At 39.6% G+C, this 15,712-nt stretch overlaps 1 protein-coding gene across 4 annotated transcripts in view; it reads right to left on the bottom strand.

Moving 5' to 3' along the window:
• The window catches only part of SAMD8 (sterile alpha motif domain containing 8), a 54,074-nt gene extending 38,418 nt beyond the window's left edge, over nucleotides 1–15,656 (bottom strand). For 3 of the 4 annotated variants that reach the window (XM_027962450.2, XM_042241190.1, XM_060406707.1), the window contains exon 1: nucleotides 13,722–13,933. In XM_027962450.2, the coding sequence (XP_027818251.1) occupies nucleotides 13,722–13,895 (174 nt within the window). In that variant the 5' untranslated portion in view covers nucleotides 13,896–13,933. Of the gene's footprint in view, nucleotides 1–13,721; nucleotides 13,934–15,540 lie in introns of those variants that run through there. The other variant, XM_060406708.1, reaches the window with a different exon arrangement.
• Between the last annotated feature and the right edge of the window lie 56 nt (nucleotides 15,657–15,712).

The following is a 15,712-nucleotide window of genomic DNA, read 5'->3' as shown; positions in this document are numbered from 1 at the left end:
CTTCTTATTAAATTTATATCTTCTTATTAAACTTATATACCATTATGTTTGGAATGAATGACATGTTTTATTACAATGGGTTGCCATTTCCTTCTCCAGGGGATCTTACAGAACCAGGGATCGAACCTGGGTCTCCCGCATTGGAGGCAGACGCTTTAACCTCTGAGCCTTTTATTACAATAGGCTATTCAACTATCTTTTCCTCAACCAAGAACACTGGGTCAGTAGAAAAGGACTTAGAGTAATAAAATGTCCCATTAAAAATGTAAATAAAGGCTATATTCAGATCTGGCCATTTCATCTATTAGTTAGGTTCAACAATATCAAGAATAAGAAAATAAATTAAAGAAAGGGGAAGAAAAAGGAAAATAAGAATGTATTTAGTAAACAAACAAACAAAAATCTAATACTTAGGACAGCAAGAAAGTTTAGTAGGTTTTTGTTGGGTTATTTTTGTTTTATTTTTACAGAAGATAGTATGGATTACTAAGAACACTACTAAGGTCTGTGTGATTAGCACATAATAGGTTCTCAGTAAGTATTATTAAGTGAATGTGCAAAAAAGTAGCAGTAATCAAAATAACTGAACTCAATTTCCAAAGCCTTTTTGAACAAGATCATTAAAAAAAATAAAACAAAATCCTGCCTTTAGATTGGTTATTTCATTGTTGAAAGTATACACTCTTAAAAAGATTAAAAATTTTCCTGTTATTTATGCCTATTTTAATTACAAAATTTTATTACAAATTCTTCAGGACTTCAGAATAGTTTTAAATCAAGAAATTTAGAATGTCTAATTCCCAACAGACAACCCCTGGTCACTAACTTGGTAAATTCACAAGGATTCAGGATCTGGTATCCAGTCTTGAAGTTTCAAAATCTGACTTTGTCAGTACCTCTAAAGTTCATCAAAACCAAGGGAGACTAACAGCAAACTCACAACCAGAATGCCCACACTAGACAAGTGTCTAGAGCGAATGCTCAAACACCTTGTCTTAGACACAACCTTATAATTTGGATATATCTAGAAGGCTGATTTAGTAAGCAGAATGTTACTTGTAGAGTAAGTAATCAGAACAAGGAAAAACAGACGCTATTAAGTAAAATTTAATTCAGATTCTTATGAGACCTAAAGTACCATCTGTGCCACACAGAGAGTATCTATCTAGAAAAGGCTGTTTATATCTCCCAGTTTGTTTATCTCTTTTCTACACAGTGCAGGATATAAAAAGCCAATTCTCTCTGACTCCTCCTCTGCCTATGCTCTAAGTAAACCATATATATGATGGCTTTCAACCCTGGCTATATATGAGAATAATCTGAATTTTAAAAACATGTCTGTACCAACAATCCCCATGCCCCACTACAGGACAACTGAGTCGGAATCTCTCAAGATAGAGGAGCTTTCAGTTCAGTTCAGTTCAGTTCAGTCGCTCAGTCGTGTCTGACTCTTTGCGACCCCATGAATCACAGCACGCCAGGCCTCCCTGTCCATCACCAACTCCCAGAGTTCACTCAGACTCATGTCCATCGAGTCAGTGATGCCATACAGCCATCTCATCCTCTGTCGTCCCCTTCTCCTCCTGCCCCTAATCCCTCCCAGCATCAGAGTCTTTTCCAATGAGTCAACTCTTCACATGAGGTGGCCTAAGTACTGGAGTTTCAGCTTTAGCATCATTCCTTCCAAAGAAATCCCAGGGCTGATCTTCAGAATGGACTGATTGGATCTCCTTGCAGTCCAAGGGATTCTCAAGAGTCTTCTCCAACACCACAGTTCAAAAGCATCAATTCTTCAGCACTCAGTCTTCTTCACAGTCCAACTCTCACATCCATACATGACCACAGGAAAAACCATAGCCTTGACTAGACGGACCTTAGTTGGCAAAGTAATGTCTCTGCTTTTGAATATGCTATCTAGGTTGGTCATAACTTTTCTTCCAAGGAGTAAGCATCTTTTAATTTCATGGCTGCAGTCACCATCTGTAGTGATTTTGGAGCCCCCAAAAATAAAGTCTGCCACTGTTTCCACTGTTTCCCCATCTATTTCCCATGAAGTGATGGGACTGGATGCCATGATCTTCGTTTTCTGAATGTTGAGCTTTAAGCCAACTTTTTTACTCTCCTCTTTCACTTTCATCAAGAGGCTTTTAGCTCCTTTTCACTTTCTGCCATAAGGGTGGTGTCATCTGCATATCTGAGGTTATTGATATTTCTCCTGGCAATCTTGATTCCACCTTGTGCTTCTTCCAGCCCAGCATCTCTCATGATGTACTCTACATATAAGTTGAATAAGCAGGGTGACAATATACAGCCTTAACATACTCCTTTTCCTATTTGGAACCAGTCTGTTGTTCCATGTCCAGTTCTAACTGTTGCTTCCTGACCTGCATATAGGTTTCTCAGGAGGCAGGTCAGGTGGTCTGGTATTCCCATCTCTTTCAGAATTTTCCACAGTTTATTGTGATCCACACAGTCAAAGGCTTTGGCATAGTCAATAAAGCAGAAAGAGATGTTCTTCTGGAACTCTCTTGCTTTTTCCATGATCCAGCGGATGTTGGCAATTTGATCTCTGGTTCCTCTGCCTTTTCTAAAACCAGCTTGAACATCTGGGAGTTCACGGTTCACGTATTGCTGAAGCCTGGGTGGCAGAATTTTGAGCATTACTTTACTAGCGTGTGAGATGAGTGCAATTGTGCGGTATTTTAAGAATTCTTTGGCATTGCTTTTCTTTGGGATTGGAATGAAAACTGACCTTTTCCAGAGGATCTTTACACCTATACATTTTTAAAAGTTCTCCAAGCAATTCTGATACGTACCAAGAGTTTCAAAGCACTATGTTACATTGCTCGATCTAATTCTGTTTGTTGTTCTACTTCTGGCTTGGATAACTAATCTTTGAGGTGACTGTGCACACATCTTATTTGACCTATTAGACACTGGCTGTTTTTATGTTGAGTTGTTGTCTCTCTTATAATCTACATGATACAACTGAATGAAATATAAACATATACACAAGCTTCCCTGGTAGCTGAGCCGATAAAGAATCTGCCTGTGATATGGGAGACCTGGGTTCAATCCCTGGGTTGGGAAGAATCCCTGGAGGAAGGCATGGCAACCCACTCCAGTATCTTGCCTTGAGAATCCCCATGGACAGAGGAGCCTGGCGGGCTGCAATGCAAAGTCCACGGGGTTGCAAAAAGTCGGACATGACTGAGTAACTAAGCATAGCACAGCATGATAAGCACAATGAGGCTGATCAGTGGTACAGGGATATGGTGGGCAAGTTATTCAGGTACAAGATATTTGACATCTGTAGTGTTAATCCTTAGGCAATGGCACCCCACTCCAGTACTCTTGCCTGGAAAATCCCATGGACAGAGGAGCCTGGTGGGCTGCAGTCCATGGGGTTGCTAAGAGTTGGACATGACTGAGCGACTTCACTTTCACTTCTCACTTTCATGCACTGGAGAAGGAAATGGCAACCCACTCTAGTGTTCTTGCCTGGAGAATCCCAGGGGCGGGGGAGCCTTGTGGGCTACTGTCTGTGGGGTCGCACAGAGTCGGACACGACTGAAGCGACTTAGCTTAGCTTAGCAGTGTTACTCCTTAAAAATATCATGCCCACCTTCTGCTCTGTCAAAAATCTGCATATAACCTCTAGCCAGCCCTCCAAATGGGCAGTTCCTTCATACCCATGGTTCTTCATCCAGGGATTTGACCAACTGCAGATCGTGTAGTACTGCAGTTATTTACTACTGAAAAAAATTGACAAATAAGTGCTCCTGTACAGTTCAAACCCTTGTTGCTCAAGGGTCAACTAACTATATACCCTGACTTATTCCCTTTAATTCTAAACTCTGTTCAGTGTATTTTCAGGAAGTAATAACATACCTGTTAAATAGATCAGCTAACATTTAAGGCAGTTACAAAGTGCCAGCACGTTCTAAATACTTTACTAATATGCTCAAATAACCCTCTCAACAAACATATAGATATTATCTTTCTCATTTTACAGATAACTGAAACAGAGAAACTTGCACTAGTAACTACTACAAATAAGACTCCATCCTAGACAATCTGATTTCAAAGTCCATCTGCTTATTCATTACACTACACCATCTCACATGAGCTAAGGGTGCATGTAGTTTTGTAGAGCTTGACGGTTATAAATATTGAATATTTTCTACTTATCAGCAGAAGAATTTATCAAAGATCTTCAGTTACGTCAGAGATTACATCAATGAGGCACCTCCCTGGTGGTCCAGCGGTTACTACTTTGCCTTCCAACTCAGCGGGTGTAGGTTCTATACCTAGTCAGCGAGCTAAGATCCCACAGGCCTCATGGCCAAAAAACCGAAACAGAAGCAATTCTGCAACAAACTCAATAAAGACTTTAAAAATGGCCCACATTAAAAAAAAAAATCTTAAAAAAAATGATTACAGTAATGAGACTGCCTAACAATGAAGGCTTTCTGTGAATCACAAATTTTGCACTGTTCACTCTCAAACATTTACTGTCTGTTGTATAGAGATGTCAGCTACGACAGCACTGGGGACACAGTCTTAAGATGCCCTCTTGTTACATTTGTTCATCAACTGGATTAAAACTGTGCATATGCTATCTGAAGGCATACTAGGCAATGTGGCATTTACCTAGATAAATCTGAAGCAGAGCCTACCCTCAAAGATTTTACAGGTGGGTATTGAAGAAAGTCATTTCTTAAAAAGATAAAAGGAATTATAGCTGCTAGTTCTTTATATCTATTATCTCATTTAACCCTCTGAAGAATGCTAATAAAGTGGTTACTTAAGTGACTTGCTAAAAATAAAAGAGAGAATTGGAAAGAGGTTATTTCCTGTTGGTGAGATCACAGAAGAGTTCTTGGGAGTAACATTTGAGCTGAGACTTTAAAAACTGGGCAGAGATGGAGAAAAAGTACAACAGCAGAGAAAACTACAGGACAAAGGTATTAAGACAGAAAACAATTGAGAACTGTTAGTATTCTTAGGGCACAGGGAATAGTAGTATAGTAAGTTGAAAATATATACTAGGGCCAGATAATGGAAACTTTGGTCAAATTGAGAATACTCTACAGATAATGGAGACCACTAGAGATTGTTGAAAAAGAGGATGATATAATCAGAGTGTGCTTTAGATAGAATACTTGTCAGAAGAGTGTAAAATGATTATGAGGGTTGAAGTTAGGATGAAAAGAAACAAAAATGAGCAAAAGATATGAAAAGGCATGTTATTAAAGAGGATATATGAATGGCAGATAAGCCATGAAAAGACGTTCAGCATCACTAGCTACTGGGGAAATGAAAATTAAGACTATGATGAGATATCACTATATACCTACTAGAATAGCTAAAATAAATTTTGAGAAAAGGAAATTCTGGCAGGAATGCAGAGAAACTGGATCTCTCACGCACGGCTGTTGACAAAGTAAAATTATATAGCCATGCTGGAAAATAGTTTGGCAATTTCTTAAAGAGATGAACATAAATTTATCATATGACCTAGCAATTGTACTCTTGGGCACTTATCCCAGACAAATGAAAACTTATGTCCACACAAAAACCTATACTCAAGTGTCCCTAGCTTCATTACTTGTAACTGCTGAGACATATAAAAACAAGTACACTACAATATATGAATAGTTAAACTGTGATGCATCCATACTATGGAAAACACAGCAGTAAAACCTTGGATACACACACTAGAAGGGTTCTCAAGGGCATCATGCTGAGCGAAAAAAGTCAATCTTAAAACCTCACATTCTGTATGATTTCATTTGTCCTCAAATGACAAAATTATACTGGTATAAAACAGTACAGAGGTTAAATGTTATCTGTCAGAGGTTAGAGAGAATTTGTTGAGTGATGGGGCTAACCCAATGAAGATCTTCACAGTGATGAAATATTTCCGTATCTTGAGTAGATTAATGGTTACAGAAATGTGCTCAGGATAAAATGACATATATATACACACACTGAGTCAATGTCAATTTCCTAGTCTTAATATAGTGTTATAATTATGCAAGATGTGACCACTGAAAGTGCATGGGATTCCTCTGTACTGTTTACAGCTTCCTATGAATCTATTATTATTTCAAAATAAAAAATTTTAAAAAATTTTAAAGGAGAAAGTGTCCTAAAAAGTACACAGCACTTCTAGCATATGCATATATTTAAAAATAAATAAAATACCAACCTATCAATAGTTACTCCTCCAGTGGACTCTTTCTTTCTCTATATCAAATATCTCTGCTGCTGCTGCTGCTGCTAAGTCGTTTCAGTCGTGTCCGACTCTGTGCGACCCCATAGACGGCAGCCCACCAGGCTTTCCCGTCCCTGGGATTCTCCAGGCAAGAACACTGGGGTGGTATTTCAAAATTTCTAAATTTTATACAATAAGCATGTTGCAATACTTGATAATCAGGGGGGAAAAGTTATTTTAAGGAAATAAAAGCAGTATCATTTCTCATTTGTTTGAAGCCTATCACACAAACAGATATGACTTGAAAATTAAGAAAATAAATTCAACTCAATTATTAACGCAACCAAACACACACATACTAAATACAAGAAGACCAAGATAATAAGAGATCTGAGTACAAACCCAGCTCCATTGTTATCCATTAACAGTGTGACTTTGGAAGATGACTGAACCTTTGTGTTTCAACAGATCAAGAGATTTCAAAAAGAATAATCAGAAATATTAAAATCATGTTTTACGTCAGGATGGAAGAATTTTTATGTTAGAATTGGAAGTGACTTGCAAGATCTAGTACAATTTCTTAATTTACAGCTTAAGAAACCAGAGCTAGAGAGTTAAATATTTCAAATAGCTATTCCAACACAGAATCTGATATAAAAACCACAAAGCATAGTAGTTAAGAGTAGGGACTCTTGGGAGTTTCCTGGTTGTCTACTGGTTAGGAATCCAGGCTTTCACTACTATGGCCCAGGATCAGTCCCTGGTCAGGTAAGTGGGATCCTTCTTTCTTTCCCTGAAAAGAAAAAAATGTACCGGCTCTGGAATCAAACTGCCTGGGTTCAGACTGTGGATTTACCATTCACAAGCTATAAGCTATGTAATCTTACAGAAGTTATGTAACATTTTTGGGAGTCACTATTTTTATATGTAAAATGAGAATACTAGTTCTTTACTCCACAGGCTTGTTGTAAAGAATACAAAGGCTAATACAAGTAATGCATCTGTAGTAATGTGTGACAAAGAGAAATTATTAGTAAATGTAAGCTGGTATTGCCCCCATCTACTCTGCTCTTTGCTCATGTTGCCCTACACCTGAAATTAAATCATTAGGATCAGTCATCTATCAACTAATAATCAAACCCACTCTTACCTCTTGAATCTTTTTGTTAATACAAAATCTTGAAATCTTTTGTTAATACAAAAGAAATGGGTATTTGAAAACAACCGTTAAAAGTTTATAAAGGTTTTACTCAAGGTGGAATTATCTTTAAGGGAAACAATAATGCAATTAAGTAACAAAAACTGAAAAACAAAGTAACAATAGTGATTCCCGTAAACCAATGCAGAATTCTGTATGTCAACATGAGTTTCTCAAACATTTATTTAATACCAAATTTAACTAAGCAAAAATATTTCAACAAGAACATACCACTCACCAACACATTTTAAAAGTATGTCATAGGTTGATGTAATTGATTATTGCTGACACCAAAAGAACTTCTATACTATGACAATTTGAGAATCCACTGGGAAAATTTCCTAACATGACAGGTACCAATAAGTGGAAAGACACAAACCACTCCCCTGGTCTTAATTACACAAACACACAAGAGACCTAAATGGCTTCTAATTTATCATTATGCAGTTTTTTAGACATAATGAAGACATTATCAACAAAATAAAACCTTTACTTGTCATGTGTTTTACAGAACCAAAATCTTTGTTCAGGTGGTGATTGTAGTGATTTAAATATACTGAATTTTTCTTACAGAATGAAATAATGACATCTGAAGTTACACGGGCAGACCTAGAGATCATTATACCAAAGTCAGTCAGAAAGATAACTGTCACATGATGCTACTTATATATGTAACATAAAATGTGAAATAAATGAACTTAACCTACAAAACGGAAACAGTCACAGAGAGAACAGACTTGTGGTTGCCAAGGCAGAGCAGGGGGCCGAGGATCAGGAGTTTGGAAACAGCAGACAATTACATACAGAATGGATAAACAGAAAGGTCCTACTGTACAGCTCAGGAAACTATATTCAATATCCTGTAATAAACCATAATGGAATATATAAACATGTAAATAAATAAGAAGGCTGGATTTTTCTTGTAGTTTCACTAGATTGTGTGTGTGTATGCCTGTGTGTGTGTACAAATATTCTAAAATACTGGAGTACAGCTGTCTGAAATAACTGTCCACTTTAAATATCATACACTGTCTTCAAAAATCACACATTTAAATGTCCCTAAAGGACTTTAAAACTATTGATGAAATTTGGTTCATAAATATATGTGCTGTTTTAGGAAGTTATTCATGATTTGGTATCCAGTAAATTTTTTTAAAAATTACCATTTCCAAGTGATGTATAAAATCTAAAAAATAATACCCATATCCAAGACAAAAAATGGGGAAGAGATTTTTTTTAAATTTTATGAAGTTAATGTTAATCTATTCTCCTTAAAGCAATTATACATTACAGTTGCACTCACACTAAAATAAGCTTAAATCCAACTTTATCTAATAAAGTTTACTTAATATGCATAATAGAGACAAATTATACCAATGTGCAGATCCATAAATCAGAGTATAAAAATAATTTTATGAAAGCAAACCAAAATGTAAGAGGACAAGATTTACTTTGGTCATTTAGCTCTCAGTTTATAGTATTTGGGACTGTGCAGCTTTTTAAAAATCCCACTAAAATGTTTTAATCCTAAATTAAAAGCTTTTCACTGAGCAAACAAAAAACTACTATTTTCTCATTACAGTTATCAAAAGATAGTTTGTTTCTTAGTAAGCACCATTTCTAAGTATCTATGAATTTGCTATAATTACAAAACTGTTTCAAAGACCCAGAACCACTTACTACCATTTTTGAAACACTAGCAGTAATTTTTAAAAATTTATTTATTAGGTGGAGGATAATTGCTTTACAATGTTGTGTTGGTTTCTGCCATGCATCAACATGAATCGGCCACAGGTGTACATATGTCCTCTCCCTCTTGAACCTCTTTCCTCATCTCACCCCCTACCGTGTCACAGAGCACTGAATCTGAGCTCTCTGCATCATACAGCAAATCCCCACTGGCTATCTATTTTACATATGGTGATATTTATGTCTCAGTGATACCCTCCCGATTTCTCTCCTTTCTCCACTGTATCCACAAGTCTGTTCACTATGCTGATGCTTCCACTGCTGCCCTCCATATAGGTTCATCAGTGCCATCTTTCCAGATTCCATATAGACACGTTGATATATGATAATGTTTTTCTCTTTCTGACTTGCTTCACTCTGTACTAGCAGTGATTTTTTTTTTAACCCTTCTGCCATATCCCACTCCTAGGCAGTAGAATCTGGGGCAGCACATTTGAAATACATTAAATTGCCTCTTCAGTTACATTATCACTCTCTTGGCTGTACTTCAGCCCCAGACCATGCACTGTTACCTACCGTTATTAAAAAAGTTGTCATGTTTTTGTCAGAACACAAAAGTTTTCTGACTCCAACTTGCATTCAAATTAAGACTTCCACTATTAGGTTGCACCTAATTCTATATCACAGTCAGAACTGTCTCAGTTCAATGAATAAGAATCTTACAGACAACACTGTGTAGGTTACATCCTCAGATATAGTGAAAGTTTTTACACAACGGCTAAAATTTACTGGTGAGTTTGATGAAGAATACTTAACCTGGCTGCAGGCCAGAGCACACCAGTAAATAAGTATATGAAATTCAAATTCTTATTCTACTCACTAAAATAATACTTGGGCAGGCTAGTAGTGGTTTGACAGACTGGTAAAGATCTTCATTTTTAAATGTGCTACACCTCTAAATCGAATCAGCATCATGGAAAATGAAAAACTGGCTCAAGACTTCACTCTCCCTTACAATATTGTGCAAATACAATAGATTTGGCTCCAAAATTTAATGTATGATTCTGGGAATCTTTGACTTTCATACCAATTTACATTGATGAAACTGACATAAATTTAATTTAGTCTCAAAGTTCCACAATAAAACCAGCTTGCAGGTATCTCCAGAAACTCAGTAACACAGTTTAACTTACAGGAAGAACCTAAATTCATGGTTCTCACTCCATACTAGAATTTCTTACCTATCAAGAACTTTAAGAGAACAGAAAGAGGGTCAAGATAATAGACATATTACCACCTCTCTTATCTCAGCCACAAATCAAAAGCTATACAAAACCCACAATAAATATTCAAGACAAATATAAAAATAGGTTTCTGCCTCCATAACATTCTTCTAGGGTTCATATCATAAAGCACTATTTAATGGTAAAACTCTATGCTGAAACTACTATGACCAAGTTTTCTTAGTTTCTACTATCCTAAGCAAAAGCCAAGATACACTTACATTATGTTACATTCTGCAGTGAGGTGATTTTATTACTAACAGGGTGCAAAATTTAGTGAAGTAAAAAAACATTTCAACTATAGAAGCCTGAAGTCAGGGAGATTAAGATCCACTGATGATGGTGCCGTGTATGGGAGGAGAGGGTACAGGTATGTCATAAATCTGTACCCACATCTGCAAATGGTAAATTACCAGACAATGAAAAAGGCAGCATATGAACACTGAAATGGTCTCAAAGGGTGCCTCAGTTAACCTCCTGATTTCTCAAAGCCAAGAGAAGCACAAACACATAAATAAGAAGCACTGTCATGAATAACCGCCACGCTAAGTACATCCTACAAACACCATAGTATTGTATCAGGCCTAGAGGTAAGAATTTTGAAAGAATAACTACTTAATATGGTCGCTGTTACAAGACAAAATAATAATATTCACCAGAACATCTGTGATTCAACAGTTTCCCCAAAACAATGTTCAAATTTCAATTATAAGAAAAGTCATGAAAATGTCTCTAAATCATCTACGGCAAAGTTTTGAAAAATCACTGAGGATCTAGTGATTAACAAAATAAAAATGCTTATGAGGAATTGTGAAATGTGAAGAGTCTTTGCACAATGGTCAAGATGCTACTGAAATAAAAAATGATTATCTAAATATATCAGCATGTTCTGCCATTGCAATCATAATGACTTATTGGGGAGTAATACGTATTGTCTTGCCTAAGAGAAACTGCTCTACCATAAAAATGATTTTATTTACAACTAAGTGGCTGTGAAAATTGCCAAGGCTAAACAAAGACAAAATAACTATTAGGCACGTTAATATATTAACTGTACAACTTCATCTAAAACTTCCTTTCTTTAATTCTGCGCTAACATTAAGATGTAATCTTAATAGAGTTCTTATACTTCAGTTCAGTGCAGCAAATTTTTACATGCCAAGACTTTTATTTAGAGCTAAGTATGAAGATAAAATCTCTAGAGAATCTCAGTTTAGTGAGGGTGAAGTAAAGTGAAGTGAAGTCGCTCAGTTGTGTCCAACTCTTTGCTACCCCATAGACTGTAGCCTACCAGGCTTCTCTGTCCATGGGATTTTCCAGGTAAGAGTATTGGAGTGGGTTGCTATTTCCTTCTCCAGGGGATCTTCCCGATCCAGGGATCAAACACAGGTCTCCCCCATTGCAAGCGGACACTTTACCCTCCGAGCCACCAGGGAAGCTTAGTGAGGGTAAACAAACATAAATAAGCAACAGTATACACATTTTCTCAACTATATTAATTTAAAGAAAAAGGAGCTAATTTTGAACAATAGCTAAAAGCAAGGCTAAGAATTCATCTCTCCTTTGAAGAAATAATTATCAGTCCACTGGGCATTTGAAGATATGACATAGAGTGTATACACATACACTAATTTAGTAACTAGCTGCAGTAAGTAAATTATCATCTCATTAAGATTAAACTGTTAAGATACCCATTTAGACTAGAAATACTTGATTAAAACTTTTGTTTTGAAACGCCAACAACTTTGTAAACCTCTAACTGTATAAAAAGTTGTAAAACAACATATGAGATGTGGCTAGTCAAACACTTCACCAAATCAAGCCATTTAACAATTACAAAAAAAAAAAAAACCTATTTCAACTAAATATAGATATGGTAATAATTATTTTTCTGGCACAATCATGGTTTCGGTACTATATCTTCCATACAGTAAAAGGCATCCGTGTACCCACCTATCCCAGTTCTGTTAACTGCCAGCTACAAGCATCCTCTATTCTTACTCTAGATAACTTTACTAAAAATATTATTTATACAATAACTGCAAAGTATTGGTCCTGCAAATCTGTCAAGGGTATCCTTCCAGTTTTCAAGAGATAACTCCAATTGTGGAGTCATGGGAGAGAGAAAGGTCTGGTAGTCTCCTGGACTGTGGTGGTTTCACACAGTTTTATCTACTTTTTTAGGTAGATAAAACCAGATGCTTTTAACCCAGATATTTGCCATGATCATATTTTTACCTCCTGACCAGTATATGTCAACTCAAATGATCAAGAGTGAAATCAGTCAGTACGGAGTATCTGAAAAATCTAAGTGTCCAAACTCGTTTCGACTTTATTTTTTTTTTAATAAAGGTAAAGTATTAAATTTTTTTTTAAAGATTACCTAAACTTGTCAGGTATTTAAGACAAAACAAATTTAAATAAAATACAAACAAATAAAGAGAAACACGCTATCACTGTGAGAATAAATTCAAAGGATTTATCTTTACATTCAGAACCACTCCTTTCACTATCTTTTCCAAACATCACTTCCTTTTCACTACTTCTAGTCCTTTGGGCAAATCAGTGTTAAAGAACACCCTTCTCACCCCAGATTCTTATAAGGACTCACTGTCCACAAACTAGAAAGCTCCATAATCCAAGTATATTACCCCAGAGACCTTCCATGCTATGAAAGACACCTGTGCAAATGCCCAAGCCCTAAATTAGAGCCCCCAAGGGCTCCTCTTCGGTCTTGACCCCATTTATCTCTTTCTGGTCTTTAAGGCCAGACGACTTGCCACCTGACAGCCCCTTCCTCTTCAAACCTAAATCCTCCCCCTAATTAGTACCAACCCCTTAGGTCAGCAATCTCGTCAGTCCCACCCTAGTTCCTTCTCTCTCGCCCAGTGGGAACATCGGCCCTGGATCGGCTCCTCTGAGCCCTCTTCCCACTGCCAAACCGCAGAGCATCTCCCCCCTGGTCCTACATTCCCGCGGGACCCTTCGGTCTTCTCCCCTCACTTTCACCCGGCTTTCCAAAAACGTCCATGCCCTGCCTCTCCAAGGCCACATCTCCCTCAGTCTCCACACCCTCTCCCTCGCCCCTCGGCCTCTTCTTACCCCTTAGTCGGGGGCCATCGTCACCCGCCTCAGGGCCTCGGCTCAACAGCCTCCATTTCCCTCAGATTCCGTTCTAAAGGACTCTCCACGCTCCCTCAACCGTCTCCCACGGCCCCTCCGAATTCTGTCCCTGGCACCCCCACCCGCCTCCATCCCCGACTCCCCCATTCACCCGTGCTGCATGCGCCCACCCCGAACTCCCCTCTCCTCCACCTCAGCTGCCGCTCACCTCCTTGTTCCGAATCGCGCTCCCCGGACCCGCCTCCGGGTCGGCGTCCGAGCCGCTGCCGGAGTCCGGTGCCCTCCGGGCCTCCCTAGAGAGAGACGCCTCAAGCGGTGGGGGCGGAGCCCGGGTAGGCGAGCCGGAGTGGAGGCTGGGGCGGTGGCGGCTGCGCGCAGGCATCGCTGCGGCCCGGCTCCGACCGCGGTCTCATCCGCGCCGGCAGCTGCTCAAATCCGAACCGGATATACTTCGCGAGGCGGGGCCCCATCGATGGGAGGCGGAGCCTTAGGGGGTGGGGCAAAACCCGGAAGAGGCTCGGGGTTCAAGATGGGCGTGAGGGGAGGACGGCGATCTGAAACGGCTGCAAGGAAACCCAAGAGAGCATGCATTTGGTCCAAAGCTAACGAGATGAGAGATGACGCGCTAGTGCAGGCGGGGCGGGGCCTATGGGATTAGTAAATTGGGGGCAAGAGGGACTTTCCCCTAATTCCTTTGCAGGGAGCCAGCCTCCAGTCATCATTATTACCGTTTATTGCCCCTTTACTCTCTGTTCCTATGCCAAATGCCATATAAATATATCTCTTAATCCTTGTGCCACCTCTGCAGGGCATCACAACAGAGAAGGGCCAAGCAACTTTGCCTCAGGTCCGCAGTTAATATGTGCCGAAGCCAGTATTCCTACCTAAGTCTAACTTGAGAACATATGCTCTTCTCGCTTTACTGTACCACCCCACCCTGAAGGAAGCCCCCACCTTAGGCCTAGCCGTGGCATGTGAAGTGAAGTCGCTCAGTCGTGTCCGACTCTTTGTGACCCCACGGACTGTAGCCTACCAGGCTCCTCCCTCCATGGGATTCTCCAGACAAGAGTACTGGAGTGGGTTGCCATTTCCTTCTCCAGGGGATCTTCCCGACCCAGGGATCGAACCCAGGTGTCCCGCATTCCAGGCAGACGCTTTAACCTCTAAAACCGCCTTCGACCTGGGCTCCAGCCCCCTCTTCACCTTGCTTCCTCGGGCGGTGCAAGGCAGGCTTCAGTGGCTCTGATGGGAGTGGGATTCTGGGGTGGACACTGAGTGCAACCTGCTTCCATGGAATGCCCTGGTATGGCCTTTACCCTCAAACCAGACTCAAAGCCAGGTGCAACTGGGAGCCTCCCCACTACAGCTTATCCCCCCCCCACCCCCCACAAAGCCTTCATGAAGGCATCTGAGAGTGGGCAAGACATCTCACTTCAGCCTACGAGGACCTCTGGCAGAAGGACGAATACAGACCTTTCTCTGTTTCTGCTGTGAGGACAAAAGCCCTTATAAGCAGAGGAATCTCCCTCCCACCCAAAAATATTTTTGATGACAGCCCTTTCCTTGCCTCTTCAGAAGGTCGAGGAAAACATTCATCTCGCCCTTCTGCCTCTCTGGTACACATGGCCCATTTTAGCCGTCTCTTTTGAGAAATCAGCCATCTTCATAACAGAACTATTGTTCAAACTTTCCCCCCCAAACCCTGTGGGCACCCTTTAGATGAGGTCCTCCAGGCCTCCCCTCCACATTTCTCAGACTCTGTAACTCAGGAAACTTCCCCTGAGTCCCATAATCCAGAAGCTCCTCCAACAGTCAAACAGTTTCCACTTAGTATGTGACCCACCCAGACCTGAAGAACTTTTCCCATCATGCATCCTTGGAGCCAACCACCTCCTCTGCACCTGGATCTCTACCTTAACGCAGTCCTCAGAACCAAATAGACTTATACAGGACTCTAAATCTATTAATATCTACTGTGTGTTAGACTCAGAGTATCTTTTGTTTCAGCTAATCCTTATAATTCTTACTTGAGAGATGAAGAAACTGAGGCTGAGAGGTAACGTGACTTGCAGAGATAGATCTGATTCTCTATTGTCAGGCAGTTTCAGGCCAGGGGGTGACTTGGGGAGGAAAATGTCCTGTTTTCTCTAGAGGCCCCTGTAATTTGCTGAGTCACTTGCTGCCGTCTCACCTGTCCCT

Source organism: Ovis aries, chromosome 25, assembly GCF_016772045.2.
Source record: "Ovis aries strain OAR_USU_Benz2616 breed Rambouillet chromosome 25, ARS-UI_Ramb_v3.0, whole genome shotgun sequence".
Taxonomy (NCBI): domain Eukaryota; kingdom Metazoa; phylum Chordata; class Mammalia; order Artiodactyla; family Bovidae; genus Ovis; species Ovis aries.
The sequence above is the reverse complement of the archived record's forward strand: the minus strand, read 5'-3'. Positions and strand labels throughout refer to the sequence as shown.